This window comes from Ornithorhynchus anatinus, chromosome 4 (genome assembly GCF_004115215.2).
Source record: "Ornithorhynchus anatinus isolate Pmale09 chromosome 4, mOrnAna1.pri.v4, whole genome shotgun sequence".
NCBI lineage: Eukaryota > Metazoa > Chordata > Mammalia > Monotremata > Ornithorhynchidae > Ornithorhynchus > Ornithorhynchus anatinus.
In genome coordinates, this window is record NC_041731.1 from 125,311,962 (window position 1) to 125,330,827 (window position 18,866).

General features: G+C 47.0%; 1 protein-coding gene across 1 annotated transcript in view; it reads left to right on the top strand.

Annotated features, from left to right (window-relative positions):
* WDR1 (WD repeat domain 1) overlaps positions 1–18,866 on the top strand; it is a 55,677-nt gene that overhangs the window by 25,019 nt on the left and 11,792 nt on the right. The window contains exons 6-9 of the mRNA XM_029063156.2: positions 13,252–13,329; positions 13,653–13,733; positions 14,730–14,963; positions 18,460–18,547. Coding sequence (XP_028918989.1) covers positions 13,252–13,329; positions 13,653–13,733; positions 14,730–14,963; positions 18,460–18,547 — 481 coding nt within the window. The remainder of the gene's footprint in view (positions 1–13,251; positions 13,330–13,652; positions 13,734–14,729; positions 14,964–18,459; positions 18,548–18,866) is intronic.

Consider the following 18,866-nt stretch of genomic DNA (forward strand, 5'->3'; position numbering starts at 1 on the left):
TCAGAGTGCAGTGGCCAGAGGATGAGAATTTGAGGCTCTTTGGGCTCATGATGATGATAATGGTACTTGCTAAGCACTTAATATGTGCCAAATACTGTTCTGAGCACTGGGGTAGATATAAATTAATCAGATTGGTCACAGTCCCTGTTCCACATGGGGTTCATTCATTCCGTAGTATTTATTGCGTGCTTACTATGTGCAGAGCACTGTACTAAGAGCTAGGAATATACAATTCGGCAACAGATAGAGACAATCCCTGCCCAATATCGGGCTCACAGTCACTCTTAATCCCCATTTTACAAATGAGATAACCGAGGCCCAGAGAAGTGGAGCAACTTGCCCAGGGTCACACAGCAGACACGTGGCAGAGCTGGGATTAGGACCCAGATCCTTCTGACTCCCAGACCTGTGGTCTATCCACTAAGCCTCGCGGCTTCTTATAGCTCAGGCTTCAGGACACATTTGACGTTACACATGTCTTCTGGGGAGGTTTTGTGGCTCCTCATGCCTTCTTTCCATCTCTCCCCCGGAAGGATGGGGTGGGATGAATCTCCTCACCAGGACGGAGACGGAGAGCCAGTGTCGGGTCCCGGAGAGGCAGTGGGACTGGCCGTCTGTCCAGTGTATGGAGAAGGCGAGAGCGTGTGGGCGCAGCTTTTATCCACGGAGCTTGCCAGGACTGGGGACCCTCGGTGGTGGGAGGGAAGGGGAACGTTACCACAGGACTCCTCTTGGCAGGGTTGGAGGAGTCAGAGCACGAGGAAGAGCTTTTATGCCCAACACAGTGGGTGCGGAGCGGAGCTTGCCAGGACCAGGAACCCTCGGTGGTGGGAGGGAAGGGGGAGGTGCTTTTCTCGGTGCTTTTCTCGGTGGGGAGGGCGGAGTCGGAGAGCAGGCGAGGGCAGCTTTTGTGGTGGGCATGGAGTGTGCTTGAGGGCAGAGACCCTCGGGTGGGAGGGAAAGCAGCTGGGAGGGAAAGCGGCAGTTCCCGTGAATGCTTTTCTCCACCTCGGTCAAGGGGCGCAGGAGCCTCTTCCCGTCCCCCACCCAGTGCTGTAGACTCATTCATTCATTCATTCAATAGTATTTATTGAGCGCTTACTATGTGCAGAGCACTGTACTAAGCGCTTGGAATGAACAAATCGGCAAAAGATTCAGACGGTCCCTGCCGTTTGACGGGCTTACGGTCTGATCGGGGGAGACGGACAGACGAGAACGATAGCGATAAATAGAGCCGAGGGGAAGAACATCTCGTAAAAACAATGGCGACTAAATAGAATCGAGGCGATGTACATTTCATTAACAAAATAAATAGGGTAATAAATATATACAGTTGAGCAGACGAGTACAGTGCTGAGGGGATGGGAAGGGAGAGGAGGAGGAGCAGAGGGAAATGGGGGGAAAAGAGGGTTAAGCTGCAGAGAAGTGAAGGGGGGGTGGTAGAGGGAGAAGAGGAGCTCAGTCTGGGAAGGCCTCTTGGAGGAGGTGAGTTTTAAGTAGGGTGTAGACGCCATTCCCGGATACCTTCCGGGCCCTAGGGGGAGAAGGGAGCCTCGAGGCATGCTGGAGTTTGCATCTCCCGATTATCTGTGTGACAGGAAACTTGGAGCCAGGGAGGTGGTGGGGGAGTTACACCTGGAGAATAATAATAATTATGGTACTTGTTAGATGCTTACTATGTGCCAAGCACCGTTCTAAGCCCTGGGGTAGATATAAGTTCATCAGGTCAGACACAGTCCCTGTTCCACGTGGTGCTCACAGCCTTAATCCCCGTTTTACAGGTGAGGGACCTGAGGCACAAAAAAATGAAGCGACTTGCCCAAGGTCCCTCAGGAGACGTGTGGAGGAGCTGAGATTAGAACCTGGGTGGTTTTTGCTCCCTATCCACTAAACCACACTGCTTCGAGCCCAGCCTGAATTAATACAATCGTTTCCACCCTCTCCCTCCCCCACCCACAAAACCCTCCAGTCAGTGTTATTTATCGCACCCATTCTGGATGCAGAGAAGGAAAAGATCCTGTCCTCCTCCCTTCCCCCTCACCAGGGCTCAAACACATAATGATTATAGTAATAATGGTGTTTATTGTGTGCCGACGGCTGGGGTGAAGACAAGGTCATCCGGTAGGACACAGGCCCTGTCCCACAAAGGAATCACAGTCCAAGAAGGAGGGAGAACTGGTTTTGAATCTCCATTGTATGGTTGAGGAGAATGCGGCACAGAGAGGTTGTGATATCAAACGGTCATATTTATAAAGTGCTTACTGTGTGCAGAGCACTGTACTAAGAGCTTGGGAGAGCACAATTCAACAGATACATTCCCTGCCCACAAGGAGCATAGAGTTTAGAGAGGGAGACGGACATTAATAGAAATAAATTACGAATATGTACATAAGTGCCTTGGGGCTGGAGTTGGGGGGTGGGGATGAATAAAGGGAACAAGTCAGGTCTACACAGAGGGAGTGGGAGAAGAGGAAATGAGAGCTTAGTCTGGGAAGGCCTCCTGGAGGAGATGTGCCTTCAATAAGGCTTTGAAGCAGGGGAGATTAATTGTCTAGCGGATATGAGGACGGAGGGCATTCCAGGCCAGAGGCAGGATGTGAGGGAGAGGTCGGAGAAGACAAAACTGAGGCACATTGAGGAGGTTGACATTAGAGGAGCCAAGTTTGTGGGCTGGGTGGTAGTGGGAGAGTAGTGAGGTGGGAGGGGGCAAGGTGATCGAGTCCTTTAAAACCTACGGTAAGGAGAGGACAGTGTCAGTGAAGCTGAGGTTGGATCATGTTTCCAGGAGAATGGGGGTGGTCGACAGTATCAGAGGCGCTTGAGAGGTCAAGGAAGATTAGGATGGAGTAGAGGCCGTTGGCAAGAAGGAAATCATTGGTGACCTTTCAGAGGGCAGTTTCTGTGGAGTGAAGCAGACAAAAGCGGGATTGGAGGGGGTCAAGAGAGAATTGGAGAAGAACTTGAGACGGGGTGTAGACAACTCTCAAGGAATTTAGAGAGGAATAGTAGGAGGGAGTTGGGGCGAGAAGGGAACAGTAGGAGGGAGCCATGAGATCAAGGGAGGGTTTTATTTAGAATAAGGAAGACAGACATGTTTGAAAGCAGTGGGGAAGAAGCCATTGGAGAGGGAACAGTTGAAGATGGCGATCAAGGAGGGAAGAAGGGAGGTGGCAGGTGGTTTGGTAAGGTATTTGGGGATGGGGTCGGATGTGCAGGTAGAGGGGGTGGATTTTGAGAGACTGCAGGAGATCTCTTCAGATACTGCTGGGAAAGATGAGTGGGCTGAAGAAGGGGCAAGAGGAGGGTAGGACCAGAGAGGAGCAGGGGAGACTTTAGGGAGATCACACCTGCTATTTTGAAAGTGATTTGCCCAAAGTCTCCCAGCTGGGGTTAGGTCACGCTGCTTCCCACAAGTTCAACCTAATATTAGAAGTTGCTCTTTTAGCGATTTAACCTTTTTATAAGCCTTCCCGCTTATTCAGGCTTTCTCATATCCAGCCCTTCTCCTCCCTCCTCCCTCCCCCTCACCCCAGCTCTTGTGACTGTGGCTGCACATCAGCACTCTTTATGAGCTGACTTTCTAGGACCCGAGAGTCATTTCCATGAGAAGCAGCGTGGCTCAGTGGAAAGAGCATGGGCTTGGGAGTCGGAGGTCATGAGTTCGAATCCCAGATCTGCCACTTGTCAGTTGTGTGACTGTGGGCAAGTCGCTTCACTTCTCTGTGCCTCAGTTGCCTCATCTGTAAAATGGGGATTAAGACTGTGAGCCTCACGTAGGACTACCTGATGACCCTGTATCTACCCCAGTGCTTAGAACAGGGCTCTGCACAGAGTAAGCGCTTAACAAATACCAACATTATTATTTCCAAGTCCAGTGGGGAGTGGAGAGGTGGACTCCAAGGGACAGATGCTGATTTTGGTTATATCAAGTCCCTTTCTGGCTCAGAGAGGCTCGGGAGCCGGTAGCGGGCTTGGGGTGTGTGGCCCCCCAAAGCCACGGGGTCAGTAGTCAGTTACGAAGCTGCTGGTGGGGGCAACCGCTGCGTTTCTGTGGAGAGATTGGCAGCCAGAACCCGGCCCGTGATCCTCTCTGGTGAACTGATTCCGGCCTGTGTGGTACTTACCCTTCTCTGGATTCCACCGTGGTATTTCTGTGGGCAACCCATTTGCAACAAACTTCGGAGCAATCTGTCATGTTACGTGAGCACTTACATTTGGAGAAGCAGCATGGTATATTGGGTAGAGCATGGGCTTGGGAGTCAGAAGGTCATGAGTTCTAATCTTGCTCTGTCACTTGTCTGCTTTGTGACCTTGGGCAAGTCACTTTGCTTCTCTGTGCTGTAGTTACCTCATCTGAAAAATGGGGATTGAGACTGAACCCCTCATGGGGCAGGGATGGAATCCAGCCCAATTTGCATGTGTCCACCCCGGCGCTTAGTACCGTGCCTGACACACAGTAAGCGCTTAACAAATACCACAGTTATTACTCAGTGGAAAGAGCCCGGGCTTGGGAGTCAGAGTTCATGGGTTTGAATCCCGGCTCCGCCACTTGTCAGCTGTGTGACTGTGGGCAAGTCACTTAACTTCTCTGTGCCTCAGTTCCCTCATCTGTAAAATGGGGATCAACTGTGAGTCTCACTTGGGACAACCTGATTACCCTGCATCCCCCCCAGCACTTAGAACAGTGCTCTGCACATAGTAAGCACTTAAACAAATACCAACATTATTATTATTATTATTACTATTATCATTAGTAGGAGTAATAGTAAGTGCTTGGGAAGGTACAGTAGCTAGTAGATACAATCCCTACCCTCGAGGAGCATATAATACCAGAGAGCTAATTCCTTCTTCAGTTCCTCCACTCGTATATACTGAGCACTTACTGTGTGCAGAGCACTGTACTAAGCTCTTGGGAGAGAACAATACAACAATAAACAGTCCCATTCCCTGCCCACAAGTAAATCCCCCTCTAGACTGGAAGCTCTTTGTGGGCACGGAGCATTTCTGCCAACTGTGTTATATTGTAGCCTCCCAAGCGGTTACTACAGTGTTTTTCCAAAGTGCTTGATAAATGCCATTGATAGTAGTAACCAGTATTTGTACTCAGTGTTTGGGAGGCAGCTCCCAGAAGCATCAGAAACATTCCTTGCCCATGGGCCTAGTGGAAAGACCATGGGCCTGGCAGTCAGAAGATCTGAGTTAGAATTTTCTGCCCCGGTCACTGTGTGATTTTGGGCAAGGCACTTAACTTCTCTAATTGGTGCTCAGCATAGGGCTCTGCACCCAGGAAGTACTCAGATACCATTGATTGACATATTCTACCTCATCTGTAAAATGGAGATAAAATCCCTTTCTACTGTCCCACTGAGTGAGCCTCCGTTTGGGACAGGGATTGTGTTTGACCAGATTGTATAGTGCTTAGTACAATGATTGGCACGTAGGAAGAGCTTAACAAATACCTCTATTAAATTGTTATTATAGTAAGCGCTCAAGTAGCACTCTTATTAGTGGAAGCTGATATTGAAAATATTTTTAAATTGTGGGAATGACAGGAAAAGCAAGTGCTAATTGGAGTAGATTACCTATAACATGTCAGAAGTAATAATTTAGTATTCATATTGGCTGGGGTTGGGTATAACTGCATGAGTGGGTGTGGTTGTTGGGTTAATACAATTTGGAAGGTTCAGAATTATTGAGGAAGGTTTGCTAAACGAGTTGGCCTGTTTCTCTTTGGTCAATAATAATATTGCTATTTAGTAAACATTTACTATATGTTAAGCACTAGGATAGTTACAACACAGGCTGATAAACTTGCCTATCCCCACCCAAGGCTCACAGTCTAAGGGGGAAGGGGAATGAATGAGGAAACTGTGGCCCAGAGAGGTTAAATGACTTGTTCAAGGTCAGACAGCAGGCAAGCAACAAAGCCAGGACTGGAACCCAAGTCTCCTAACTTCCAGTTCCTTGCTCTTTCCATAAATGGCTGAAAGGGCATGCTGACCTGCCAGGGTGTTTCCAATCTCAGGTTGGTATTTTATTTTTTTTAGAGGCCAATATGACTAGTTCAGGCAGAGAGTTGGAATGTACATTCCCACATCTCCCATGGGAGAGCTTTCCATTTTGAAACTCCAAAATCTGTGTCTAAAAAAAAAAAAAAATTGGTTAAATCTCCCAAACACTTCAGCAACATTTCTGGCGAACTGCGTATTTAGGTGGACACGGACTTGGTTCTGCAGAAGCTGCCCTCTGTTTCAAACGCACTCAGAATCTAGATCTTCTGCGGCTGAGTTGTCTCTGTGTCCGATATAAAAAGGCAGAACGAACCCCTCTCCTAAACTGCCCCTCACCCCCTCCCGCTCCCGTCTGAACAGAAAAGGAATTCCGTTTTAGACTCTGGTGAATGAGTAATTTCAAAATCACTTCTGGGTAGCAACTTCCCCAGCTCTCATGCTTTTCTCCCTTCCCCCCTCAATCTTTGAGTCCTTCAAAGGGTCTCTACCAGCTCCGCAGTCTATACTTGCTGGGTGTTTTGTCACTCAGTAAATACTTCCACTCCCATTTCTCCTTCTGCTTCTACTGCTGATACCTCCAACTTCTGAGGCGTGGCCTAGTGGATGGAGCAAGAGCCTGGCAGTCAGAAGGACCTCGTTTCAAACCCCGGCTCCGCCACTTGTCTGGGTGACCTTGGGCAAGTCACTTCACTTCTCTGGGCCTCAGTTCCCTCATCTGTAAAATGGGGATGGAGACTATGAAACCCATGTGGGACAGGGACTGTGTCCAACCCCAGTGGCTTGTATCCACCCCAGTGCTTAGTATACTGCCTGGCACAGAGTAAGCCCTTAACAAATACCATTATCATCACCAAAAGAACCATTTCCAGAAGAGCTTTTGAATGGAGGGGAGGGGGTGAATAGAGGGAGGTGTGCATGTGGACTCATAGTAATGATATTTCTGAAGCCCTGGGGTCCGACACAGCTCCCGTCCCTCACGAGCTCACACTCTTAAGAGGCTGACGACAAGCATTTGCAGTGGGTGTTTTGGGGTCAAGTGCAGCAGGGAGAATGGTTTGATTTTTGAGCTACCCATTTCCCACACTTCAAGCTTCCCCTCAAAACAGCTTGGGCGGCGGAAGTCCACTGGGCCCTCTCTCTTCATCTCCTCCTTCCCTCCCCTCCACATTCCTCGCGGCTGTTGGACGTAGTGAGGAAACGTGGGCTGGGATGATGTCTTCCGTGGAAGAGAGGGAGAAGCAGCGTAGCCTAGTGGGTAGCTCCCGGGCCTGGGAGTCTAAAGGACCTGGGTTTTAATCCCGCTCCGCCACCTCTGTGCTGTGGGATTTTGACCAAGGCACGTCTCTTCTCCGGGCCTCAGTTACCTCATCTGTAAAATGGTGAAGACTCTGAACCCCATGTGGGACAGGGGCGGCGCCCAACCTTATTAGCTTGTGTCCTCTTGACCTCTTGGTACAAGGCCTGGCATATAGTAAGCGCTATGGGCTTACTGTACTGGGCAAATGTTTAAGAAAAAATATGGGGACTCCAAGGAAGGAGTCAGTTTCTCTTTCCCTCTGTCACTCCTCCATGGCCTATGCACTTGGCCTTATACCCCCCCAAAAATGGGCTACTCACCCCAAACCCATCCCTACAACATTTATGCACATATCCCTATACTCTGCTTCCCCTAAACTCTTTGAGGGCAGGGATCACGTTGCTCTCCTAAGCAGTGTTCAAGTGCTTGGCAGAGTGCTTTGCGCACAGTCATAAATATGATTGAATGAGTGACTGAATGAAGAGCACCACACACAGTAAAGGCTGAAACTCCTTTGATTGAAGGGTGCTGTGACCTTAACGACCATTCAGGGAAGCAATTTGATGCGTTTCGGACTCCCCTCGAGCTCTAGGGGTGGGGAGGGGCGGGGAGGCCTTCCCAGATGCCCAGCCCTATTACAGTACTTCATATTTAGCGTTCACTAAATAGTCTCCTCTCTTATAAGTAGTCTATTTAGGGCTTGTGCATCAGTGTCCTATATATTTAGAGATTGGCTTCAGGGTCTATTCTTGGGCTGCAGGAAAAATGTATTTGAAGTACCGTCCAAGGCAGCAAACACCTATTCTAAGTAATAGGCTCCGGGGGCGTATGGCTTATCTACTCCCTGGTGCTTAGGATCACTCTTCCTTGTTGAGAAAAGCTGGAAACGAATCAGTCGGTTTTATTGCTTGAGCCCTCACCCAATGCTGCCCGCTGTACTGAGTGCTTGGGAGAGTAGAATACAACAGAGTTGGTAGACATGTTCCTTGCCCACGAGTTTCTAGTCCAGAGGGGGAGATAGACTTGTCCTCTTTGTTTTTTGAAGTGAGTTATATGGCCTAGGGTCGATAATAATTAGACTTGTGGTATTTAAGTGCTTACTATGTGCCAGGCACTGTACCTTAGTAGATACAAGCAAATCAGGTTGAACACAGTCCCTGAACCTCGTGGGGCTCATGTCGTAAGCCCCATTTTACAGATGAAGGAACTGAGGTACAGTGAAGTGACTTACCCAAGGTCCCACAGCACTCAAGAGGCAGAGCCAGAATTAGAACCCAGGTCTTTCTGACTGCCAGGCTCTATCTCCTAAGCCACGCTGCTTCTGGTAAGCTCTGTGAGGGTGGCGATAATGTCTACTGACCTGTGGTACTCTTCCCAAGCGCTCAGTACTGGGTTCTAGCCTCAGGAGTCAGGGACTTCATAGGTACTATTGATGGACTATTAATAAGAGGTTTGGAGGTGAATAATATAGTAATTGTGGTATTTAAGTACTTACTATGTGCTAAACATGGGGGTAGATACAAAGTAATCAGGTGTGACACAGTCCCTCCCCTACAGTGGGGCTCACAGTCTTAATCCCTATTTTACAGATGGAGTAACTGAAACCTAGAGAAGTGAAGTGACTTCCCCGAGGTCACACAGCAGACATGTGGCAGACCAGGATTAGAACCCATATTCTCTGACTCCCAGGCCTGTGTTCTGTCCACTAGACCACAAAGGCCCAGGGTGATACTATGAAGAGTGAAATATTGGAATTGAGTAGTATTAGCTGGATATCTTACCTCAGTATATGGAATACTGAATATAACCAAGGAAGAAACTTGAATTTTCCTTCCTCCCTTCCCCCTTTCTCCCCTTCCCTCTCCAACGCCTCTGACTTGGGGTTTCAAAGAAAAGCAGGACTCCAGCCTTTCCACCCAAATTTATTATATTGTGTTTGTTTTATTTATTTATTTTATTTATGGTATTTGTAAATCACTTCCTATACGCCAGGCTCCTTGCTAAGCGTTGGGGTAGATATTACCCTATTTATTTTGTTAATGAGGTGTCCATCCCCTTGATTTTATTTATCGTGATTATGCTGTCTTGTTTTGTCTGTCTTCCCCCGATTGGACTGTGAGCCCATCACTGGGCAGGGATTGTCTCTATCTGTTTCGGAATTGTACATTCCATGCGCTTAGTACAGTGCTCTGCACATAGTAAGCACTCAATAAATACTAGTGAATGAATGAAGTCAAGCTAATTGGGTTGGATAGCGTCCATTTCCCACATGGGTCTCAGTCTTAATCCCCATTTTACAGATGAGGTAAATGAGGCCCAGTGAAGTGACTTGGCCAGCCATATCGAGAGGGTAGATCCTTTGTGCCCCTGGTATTCAGTGATGTTAACTCGAGCCACGCTTGCTTCGTGGACGTGCTCTTGGCTGATTTGCCCCTTGGGTTTGGTAACAGGAAATGGAGAATGTATTAGAGAAGGAACCCAAGGAAAAGCATCTGGCTAGTGAGGGAGAGTTCTCTCAGCGTGACTATCACATCCTTTCATCGTTTGTGGTTATCTGCCATGGAAGTCTGTTTGGAGATGAAACCTGATGAGGTAAAGCAGGAGAGACCCTGAAACCCAGCTAGCTTTACTGCTCTCTGTCGTGGCTATTGAGCTGTGTTAATGTGCAGAACACACACCAACTAGACTCATCTCCCAGTATGAATAGAGCCATTGTTATATTATCATCATCTTCATCCTCGAATCTTCCGCTCTTAATTTGTATTTGTGGGTCTCGGAACTCCTGAATCCCCCACAACACACACGTACACCCCAGGTACCTCATCCATAAAATGGGGATTACGACTGAGCCTCATGTGGGACATAGACTGAGTCGAACATGCATGTATCTGTTCCAGCACTTAGAACAGTGCCTGGCATATAGAAACCACTTAACTAATACCATTTTTTTAAAAAAAGAACGTTTCCCTCACTTTGAAGCATAAATGTAGTCACCTGAAACTCTGAGGGTTTTATGAAATGTATCTTTGCATTTTTCACCCCTAGAATCATCAAGCCCATATGATTTTTTTTTTTCTGAAAGGGGTAGTCAATCAATAGTATTTATTGAACGCTTATGTGCAGAGCACTGTATTAAGCACTTGGGAGAGTACAATACAACAGAATTAGCAGAAACATTCCCGACCCATAACGAGCTTGCAGTGTAGAGGTACCCAGGTTTTAAGTTTCCACTCTTTATCGCATTAATCTTGCATTACGATTTGCTCTCTTTGGTAGCAGACTTCACAGTCTGTCATTTTGGAGGATAAGAGTTCTCACTCTTCATTCACTGTGTGACTGTGGGCCAGTCACTTAACGTCTCTGCGCCTCAATTATCTCATCTGTAAAATGAAGATTAACTGTGAGCCTCACATGGGACAACCTGATTACCCTGTATCTACCCCAGCACTTAGAACAGTGCTCGGCACGTAGTAAACGCTTAACAAATACCAACATCATCATCATCATCTTCTCATTTGTGTAATCTCTGACCACTTCACGTTCAGGATTTAGAGTAAAGCTCAGAAAGGCAGCCTGGGTTTGAGTTGAGAAGGCTGGGTTCTGGTCCCCTCTCTGCCACTGACTTGCTCTGTGATCTCGGGCAAGTCACTTAACCTCTCTGGGCCTCAGTTTCCTTATCTGTTAAATGGGGATAAGACACCTGCTCTCCTTTCCTCTTAGACTGTGAGCCTTTGATAAGGCACACTGTGTCATCCACCTGTCTTGTAGATGAGGGCTTTTAGTGGGAAATAGAGGAAAAACCACTCACATGAGACTTTAAACACCAAAATGGAACTTTTGACAGCTCTCTAACCTTGGGCTCTTGTGCTGTAGGCCCTGTGAGGATCTTTTGTAGTCATTGTCAGCCAGTTGTATTTATTGAGCACAAACAGACATATTCTCTGCGTACAGCCAGCTTACATTCTAGAGGGGGAGACAGATATTAATATGAATAAGTTATAGTTTATATACATAAGTACTGTGGGGCTGGGATTGGGAAGATGAAAAAAGGGAGCAAGTTCGAGTGACGCCGAAGGGAGTCGGAGAGAGGAAATGAGGGCTTAGTCTGGGAAGCCCTCTTGTGCCTTCAATAAGGCTTTGAAGGGAGGTAACGCCATTGTCTGTCGGATATGAGGAGGGAGGGTGTTCCAGGCCAGAGGTAGGATGTAGGCGAGGGGTCGGTGGCAAAATAGATGAGATCGGGGTTCGGTGAGAAGGTTAGAAAGTCATTGAGAGAAATGAAGTGTGTGGGCTTTGCTGTAGTAGGAAAGAAGTGAGAGGAGGTGGGAGGGGGCAAGGTGATTGCTTTAAAGCCAATGGTAAGGAGTTTCTGTTTGATGTGGAGGTGGATGGGCAAACACTGGAGGTTCTCGAGGAGTAAGGAAACGTGGCTTGAACGTTTCTGTAGAAAAAGGATCCAGGCAGCAGAGTGAAGTAGGGACTGGAGTGGGGAGACACAGGAGGCTGAGAAGCAGCTGCGTGACTTAGTGGAAAGAGCTTGGGCCTGGGAGTCAGGAGGACCTGGGTTCACATGTCTATGTGACATGAGAAGCAGCGTGGCTCAGTGGAAAGAGCACGGGCTTTGAAGTCAGAGATCATGGGTTTGAATCCCAGCTCTGCCACTTGTCAGCTGTGTGTCTTTGGGCAAGTCACTTAACTTCTCTGTGCCTCAGTTACCTCATCTGTAAAATGGAGATTAACACTGTGAGCCCCACGTGGGACAACCTGATTCCCTTGTGTCTACCCCAGCGCTTAGAACAGTGCTCTGCACAGAGTAAGCGCTTAACAAATACCAACTTTGGGCAAGTCAGTTAACTTTATTGAGCTTCAGTTATCTCATCTGTAAAATGGAGATTCAGAGTGTGAGCCCCATGTGTGTCCAGTCTGACTAACTTGTATCTACCCCAACATGTATAGGAAGTGCTTAAGCACCATAATAATTATTAATTACTGTTACGAGGTTAACAAGGAGGTTGCTATGGTAATGGAGGTGAGATAGGATAAGAGATTGGATTGACGTGGTAAAAGACATAAAACTGGAGATGTGACTTGGTCTGCAGTGGCTCGAACAGGACTTGGGACATTTTCCTTTCCTTGAACTGATGTGCAGCTTTATCTAAAAGCAGTGTTTTGATTAGTCAGACAGTGGTACTTACTGAGTGTTTATTGTGCACAGAGCACCGTACTATGTACGCTATATACGGGTGGTCTCCGATGTAACTTGGAGTTCAGAGGCACGTGTGGGTGGTGTGCCATATAAAATGGAATGTCCAGTATGCCTCATCCCCTTTATTCCTTGGTCTGATCGTGAAAGGGAGGAAACCCTTTGGGTGAGGGGGTGGAAGTTGTTCACTTCCTAGGTGAAGGAGGTAATACCAAACTTGGGAAGTATAAACCGGAGAAATGGTGGGTCCCCTGCCCAGAGGAGTTGATTATGCTCTAACGGAAGTCTTAACCGTTGAAAACGGCGATAGCGGTTTTGTAACATTAAATGGCCCAAGTAGAGTAACTTTACGCCAATTACTGGCTAGTTGGTGGTTTTTTGGGTTTTTTTTTTGGAGGTGAGCAGGGGTTGTTGGTTTAATTTGAATAGCAACTCGTGTAGATCCTCGTGTTTCTAAATAATAGGTAAGATTTCAGAAGTGGCTACTTTGCCTCTCGAGACAAGATCATTTCTAACAATTTTTTACTCTATGAAAAACTTGCTCATCTCTGCATAGCCACTCAATAAATGCTACCTGTGATGATTCCCCTGGCGAAATTGGAAAATCCATTCTTCAAGATGCTGTCCAAGAATTATAATCGGATACATTGGACAGTCTTCGTGGAGGTCAAGTCCCGGTCATTCCTGTCTGGCTAAGACTTTTTATATCCATTGAAAAGTTGATTTCTGTTTTTTAACAGGACCACAGTCGATTTGTTAACTGCGTGAGGTTTTCTCCCGATGGAAACAGATTTGCTACAGCTAGTGCTGATGGCCAGGTAAATATTTTCTTTGTTACTAAATGGATTTATTGTGGTGTGTCTTACTATTTTGTTTATATTTTTGACTGTCGAGGTCGATTATACCAAAACTTGGAAATGTTTCACTCTTTCCAACTGCTCCCAGTGTGCTACTCATCCAAGAGCCTTCCCATCTCTTCTCCTATCAATTAATATTTAATCAACATTAAATATTCATATTTAATGCCCCAGAGTGATTTAAATTCAAATTGACACTGATATTTGAGGGAGGTTGTTTTTTGAGGCACTTTTAAAGGGCAGGAAGGACTTTTAAAATGTATATCTGTCTTCTCTTTGGCAAGATTTATGTCTATGATGGAAAGACTGGAGAGAAAGTCTGTGCTCTAGGAGATAGCAAAGCTCACGACGGAGGAATTTATGCCGTAAGTGTGATCCATATTTTATTGGGGTCTTATAATGCTCAAGCTCAAGGTGGTCTTGTGTTGTTTCATATGATGGGAAAGTGGATAGGCCCTGGGCCTAATTAGTGTCTTGGGTTCTAATTCTGCCTCCTCCACTTCTCTGCTGTGTAACCTAAGGCAAGTCTCTTCACTTCTGTGTCTGTTTACTCATTTGTAAAATGAGGATTGAGACTGTGAACCCCACATGGGATAGGGACTGTGTCCAACCCGATTTACTTGTATCCACCCCAGCGCTTTGTACAGTGCCTGGCACATAGTAAGTGCTTAACATTCATTCAGTTGTATTTGTTGAGTGCTTACTGCGTACAGAGCACTGTACTAAGTGCTTGGAAAGTACAATACAGGATATAGAGAGACAATCCCTGCCCACAACGGGCTCACAGTCTCGATGTGGGGAGGCAGATATTAATATAAACAGGCATCAATATAAGTAAATAGAATTTTAGATATATACATAAGTGCTGTGGGGCGGGGAGAGGGGGGAAGAGCAAAAGGAGCTAGTCAGTGTGAAGTGGAAGAGAGTGGGAGCTGAGGAAAAGTGGGGCTTAGCCTAGGAAGGCCTCTTGGAGGAGATGTGCCTTCAGTAGGGCTTTGAAAGGGAGGAGAGGATTGGCGAATTTGAGGAGGGAGGGAGTTCCAGGCCAGAGGCACGACGTGGGCCGGGGTCGGTGGTGAGATAGGCAAGATGGAGGCCCAGTGAGGAGGGGAGCAGCAGCAGAGGAGCGGCGTGTGCAGGCTGGGCTGTAGGAGGAGAGAAGGGAGGTGAGGTAGGAGGGGGCCAGGGGATGGAAAGCTTTAAAGCCAATAGTGAGTTTTTGTTTGATACAAAACCCATTATTATTGTCATCCTTATTATTATTGAAACTGAACTACTATTTTGGATCCCAAGGAAACGCAGAAGAGGCTTAAAAGGCCACTTTGATGATTCCTCCCGTGTCCCTGCCCTTCATTTCACAGATCAGTTGGAGCCCCGACAGCAGCCAGTTGCTTTCCGCTTCCGGAGACAAGACGGCCAAGATTTGGGATGTGGGGGCTAACTCCGCGGTCAGCACATTCAACATGGGTTCGAACGTGCTGGATCAGCAGCTGGGCTGCTTGTGGCAGAAAGACCACCTGCTCAGCATTTCTCTGTCCGGCTACATCAACTACCTGGATAAAAACAACCCAGACAAGCCCCTGCGGGTCATCAAGGTAACCCGATGCTCGGGACACCCCGCCCCCGGCCAGCTCCTCACAGACATTTGTCGAGGAACGGCAGGGGCCGGCGGGACTGGGGACCGGGGAAGGGGCTGGTTGGAGATTGGGGGTCAGTGGCGGAAAGTGGCAAGATAAACCGTGGTTGAAGGCAGCAGCGTTAGGGTCGTGGCGGTGGGTCGTTGGGGTCGCCTCTCTGGCTGCTGAATTGGCCACGAAGTTAAGTTGGGCCCCGCTGGACTATGGTTATTATGCAGCATATCGTAGTAGATGGAGCACGGGCCTGGGACTCAGAGGGTCGTGGGTTCTAATTCCAACTCCACCACTTGTCTGCTGTGTGATGTTGGGCAAGTCACTTCACTTCTCTGGGCCTCAGTTACTTCATCTGTAAGATGGGAATTGCAACTGTGCAATTTTGTTAATTTCGTTAATGAAATGTACATCGCCTTGATTCTGTTTAGTTGCCATTGTTTTTACGAGATGTTCTTCCCCTTGACTCTATTTATTACCATTGTTCTTGTCTGTCTGTCTCCCCCGATTAGACTGTAAGCCTGTCAAAGGGCAGGGACTTTCTCTATCTGTTGCCGACTTGTTCATTCCAAGCGCTCAGTACAGTGCTCTGCACATAGTAAGCGCTCAATAAATACTATTGAATGAACTGTGAACCCCATCTGGGACGCAGGACAGTGTCCAAACAGATTTGCTTGTATTTACCCCAGGGCTTAGTACACTGCCTGGCACGTAGTAAGCGCTTAAAAAAGACCCTTATTATTATTCTGCCGAGGTTGAGGCTGGGTGGTTTAGTTGTCCAGAGGATAGCTTGGCCTAGATCAGCCCCTACAGATTCATCCAATTCCCTAGAACAGAATGGTAACATAGCAGGAGAACTCTCTTGGGCCTCTTTCCCTCTTCCCACCAAGAATTCAATTTCCTCCTAATTATCAAAAGTTGGTAACTGATGCAGATGAGCTTGGGGGTCACCCCTTGAATTAGGAAACAACTGGGCCAAGTGGAAATTGTACTCTGCCAAGCTTTTAGTACATTGGTCTGCACGCAAGTAAGCGCTTAGTAAATACAATTGACTGGCTGACTGACTGGAAAGTGGACAGGCCAGAGTCAGGGAACTGGGGTTCTAATCTCGGATCCATCTTCCTGCTGCGTATCCTTGGGCAAGTCATTAAACTTGCCTAGACTTCAGTTTACTCGTCTGCCAAATGGGGATTTAATACTTAATAGTAGTTGTGGTTTGTGTTATGTGAAGCACTGGGATAGATTCAAGTTAATGAGGTTGGGGCAGTCCATGTCCCACATGGGGCTCACAGTCTGTTAATATTAATAATAATTATGATATTTATTAAGTGTTTTCTATGTGATTAGCACTGTTCTGAGTGCTGGGGTAGTTACAAGGTAATCAGGTTGTCCCACGTGGGGCTCACGGTGTTAATCCCCATTTTACAGATGAGGTAACTGAGGCACAGAGAAGTTAAGTGATTTGCCCAGGGTCACACAGACAAGTGGCAGAGCGGGGATGAGCTCTGACCCCCAAACCTGTGCTCTTTCCATTAAGCCATGCTGTTCTCTCTTCCCCATAGGCAGTGAATCCCATGTGGGACAGAGACTGTGTCTGACCCGATCATCTTGTTTTCTACCCCAGCGCTTGGCCTAGAGTGAGCACTTAATAAATACCACACCCTTGAGAAACAGCATGGCATAGTGAACAGAGCACGGGCCTCTGAGTTAGAAGGTCATGGAGGTCTCATCCCTCCTCCGCCACTTGTCTGCTGTGTGACTTAGGGCAAGTCTATTCACTTCTCTGTCTGTTTTCTCATCTGTAAAATGAGGATTGAGACTGTGAGCCCCACGTGGGACAGAGACTGTGTCCAACCCGATTTGCTTGTATCCACCTGAGCGCTTAGTACAGTGCCTGGCATACAGTAAGCGCTTAATAATTATGGTATTTAAGTGCTTACTATGTGCCAAGCACTGTTCTAAGCGCTGGGGTAGGAACAAGGTAATCAGTTTGCCCCACATGGAGCTCATAGTCTTAATGCCCAATTTACAGATGAGATAACCGAGGCACAGAGAAATTAAGTGTCTCGCCCAAGCTCACACACCAGATAAGTGGCAGAGCTGGGGTTAGAACTGTGTCCTCTAACTCTCAAGCCCATGCTCTTTCCACTAAGCCACGCTGCTTTTTTTTTTTCAAATATAATTATTGTTATTTTGATTCTTACTATTATTTGTCTTCCCCACTAGGGTTGGAGGATACAGTCCTCCTTCACTCCCATTTTATTATTTATTTATTTATTTATTTATTTATTTATTTATTTATTTATTTATTTTTAGTGTTGTTTGTTAAATCCTTATGAGCCAGGTATTATACTAAGCTTTGGGGTAGATACAGTATAATCAGGTTGGACACAGGCTCTGTTTCACATAGGGCTCACAGTCTTCATCCCCATTTTTCAGATGAGGAAACTGAGGCAGAGAGAAGTGAAGTGGCTTGCCTAAAGTCACACAGCAGATCGGTGGCAGAGCTGATGATTCCCAGACCTCGCTCTTTGCATTAGGCGACACTGCTTCTCAGATTTAATCAGTTTTTTGAGTGTTTGCCCATCATAAGGGAGAGAAACCCACCAACCCCTCTTCTCTTCTACACTATCTGCACCCATTAAAGGGTTTAAAGGAAGAAAACTGGCCGAGTTGGGTTTTTCCCTCAGGGGCTAGGAAAGCCAAATTCGAAAGTATTTCTAGGTATCCTGTGCTGCGCATAAGGTTAGCTTACACCGGTGAGTCATTCCCCCAAAGAAGCCTTATCGTTGAACGCACAAAAGCCACAGTCTTTTTTTTTTCTGCATCTGTCTATTGTTTAGGAGCCGTCTTGATGATAGTGCTCTTTCGCTAAGTGAAACAGTCTAGAGGCAGCTGTTAGAGTAAGAGCGCACACACTCTGCTCATGTGTGAAGGGAGCAGGCTAACTTCCATTTTTAGGTCACCGTAGGAGTCTCACGGGCTTTTAAATGTCTCGCACTGAGTTGGAAATCATTTATTCCAGCCGCACCTTCTACCTCTTTTTGGGTGCCAAAGGAAGTAAGCTGCCTGCTTTAGTGGCTAGCCAAAGAGATTAAAGGCCTGTTTTTCAAAGTCCAAGACGGAAGCTCAGCAAGAGCTCTGAGGCACCCTTGAAGAGCAGGGTGAATCGTCATGGTCTCCATTTGCAAAGAAATGATACCATCGTGAACTTGAAGCGGGGGAATTTGGTCCCATGGTGTTCTCCTTTAGTGATTAAAATGTGGCTCATCTGCTGGAACAAATCTGGAGACCAACAATTCGCAGGCTGAATATCAGTTTAGTATTTCGCCCTGTTTCCTAAATAAATAGCAGCCTTATTTTCCCTTTTTTTTTTTTTTTTAATGAAAGGAGCAGTGGGGAGAGAGGGAGGTTGGTGTTTGGTGTGTGATGAGCATCGATAACCGTGTTCTTCTCTTCACAGGGTCACAGTAAATCCATCCAGTGCCTGACCGTGCATAAAAATGGTGGGAAGTCTTACATTTATTCCGGTAGCCACGATGGACACATCAATATCCTTTCAATCTCAATTATAGTAGTTGTAAAGTGCTTACTATGTGCTAGGCATTGTATTAACCTCAGGAGTGGATACATGCAAATCGGTTGGTCACAGTCCCTGTCCAGACAGATGAGGTAACTGAGGCACAGATCTTGCCCAAGGTTAGTCAGCAGACAGGTGGTGGAGCCGGGATTAGAAGCCTGACTTTCTAACCCCCGGGCCGGTGCTCTATCCACTACGCCATGATGCTTCTTAGGGGCTTTACCACTGGTCTTAGAGTTGACTGTTCGTTTAAGGGCATTTAAATTTTTGCAGTCCTCAGAGGACATGGT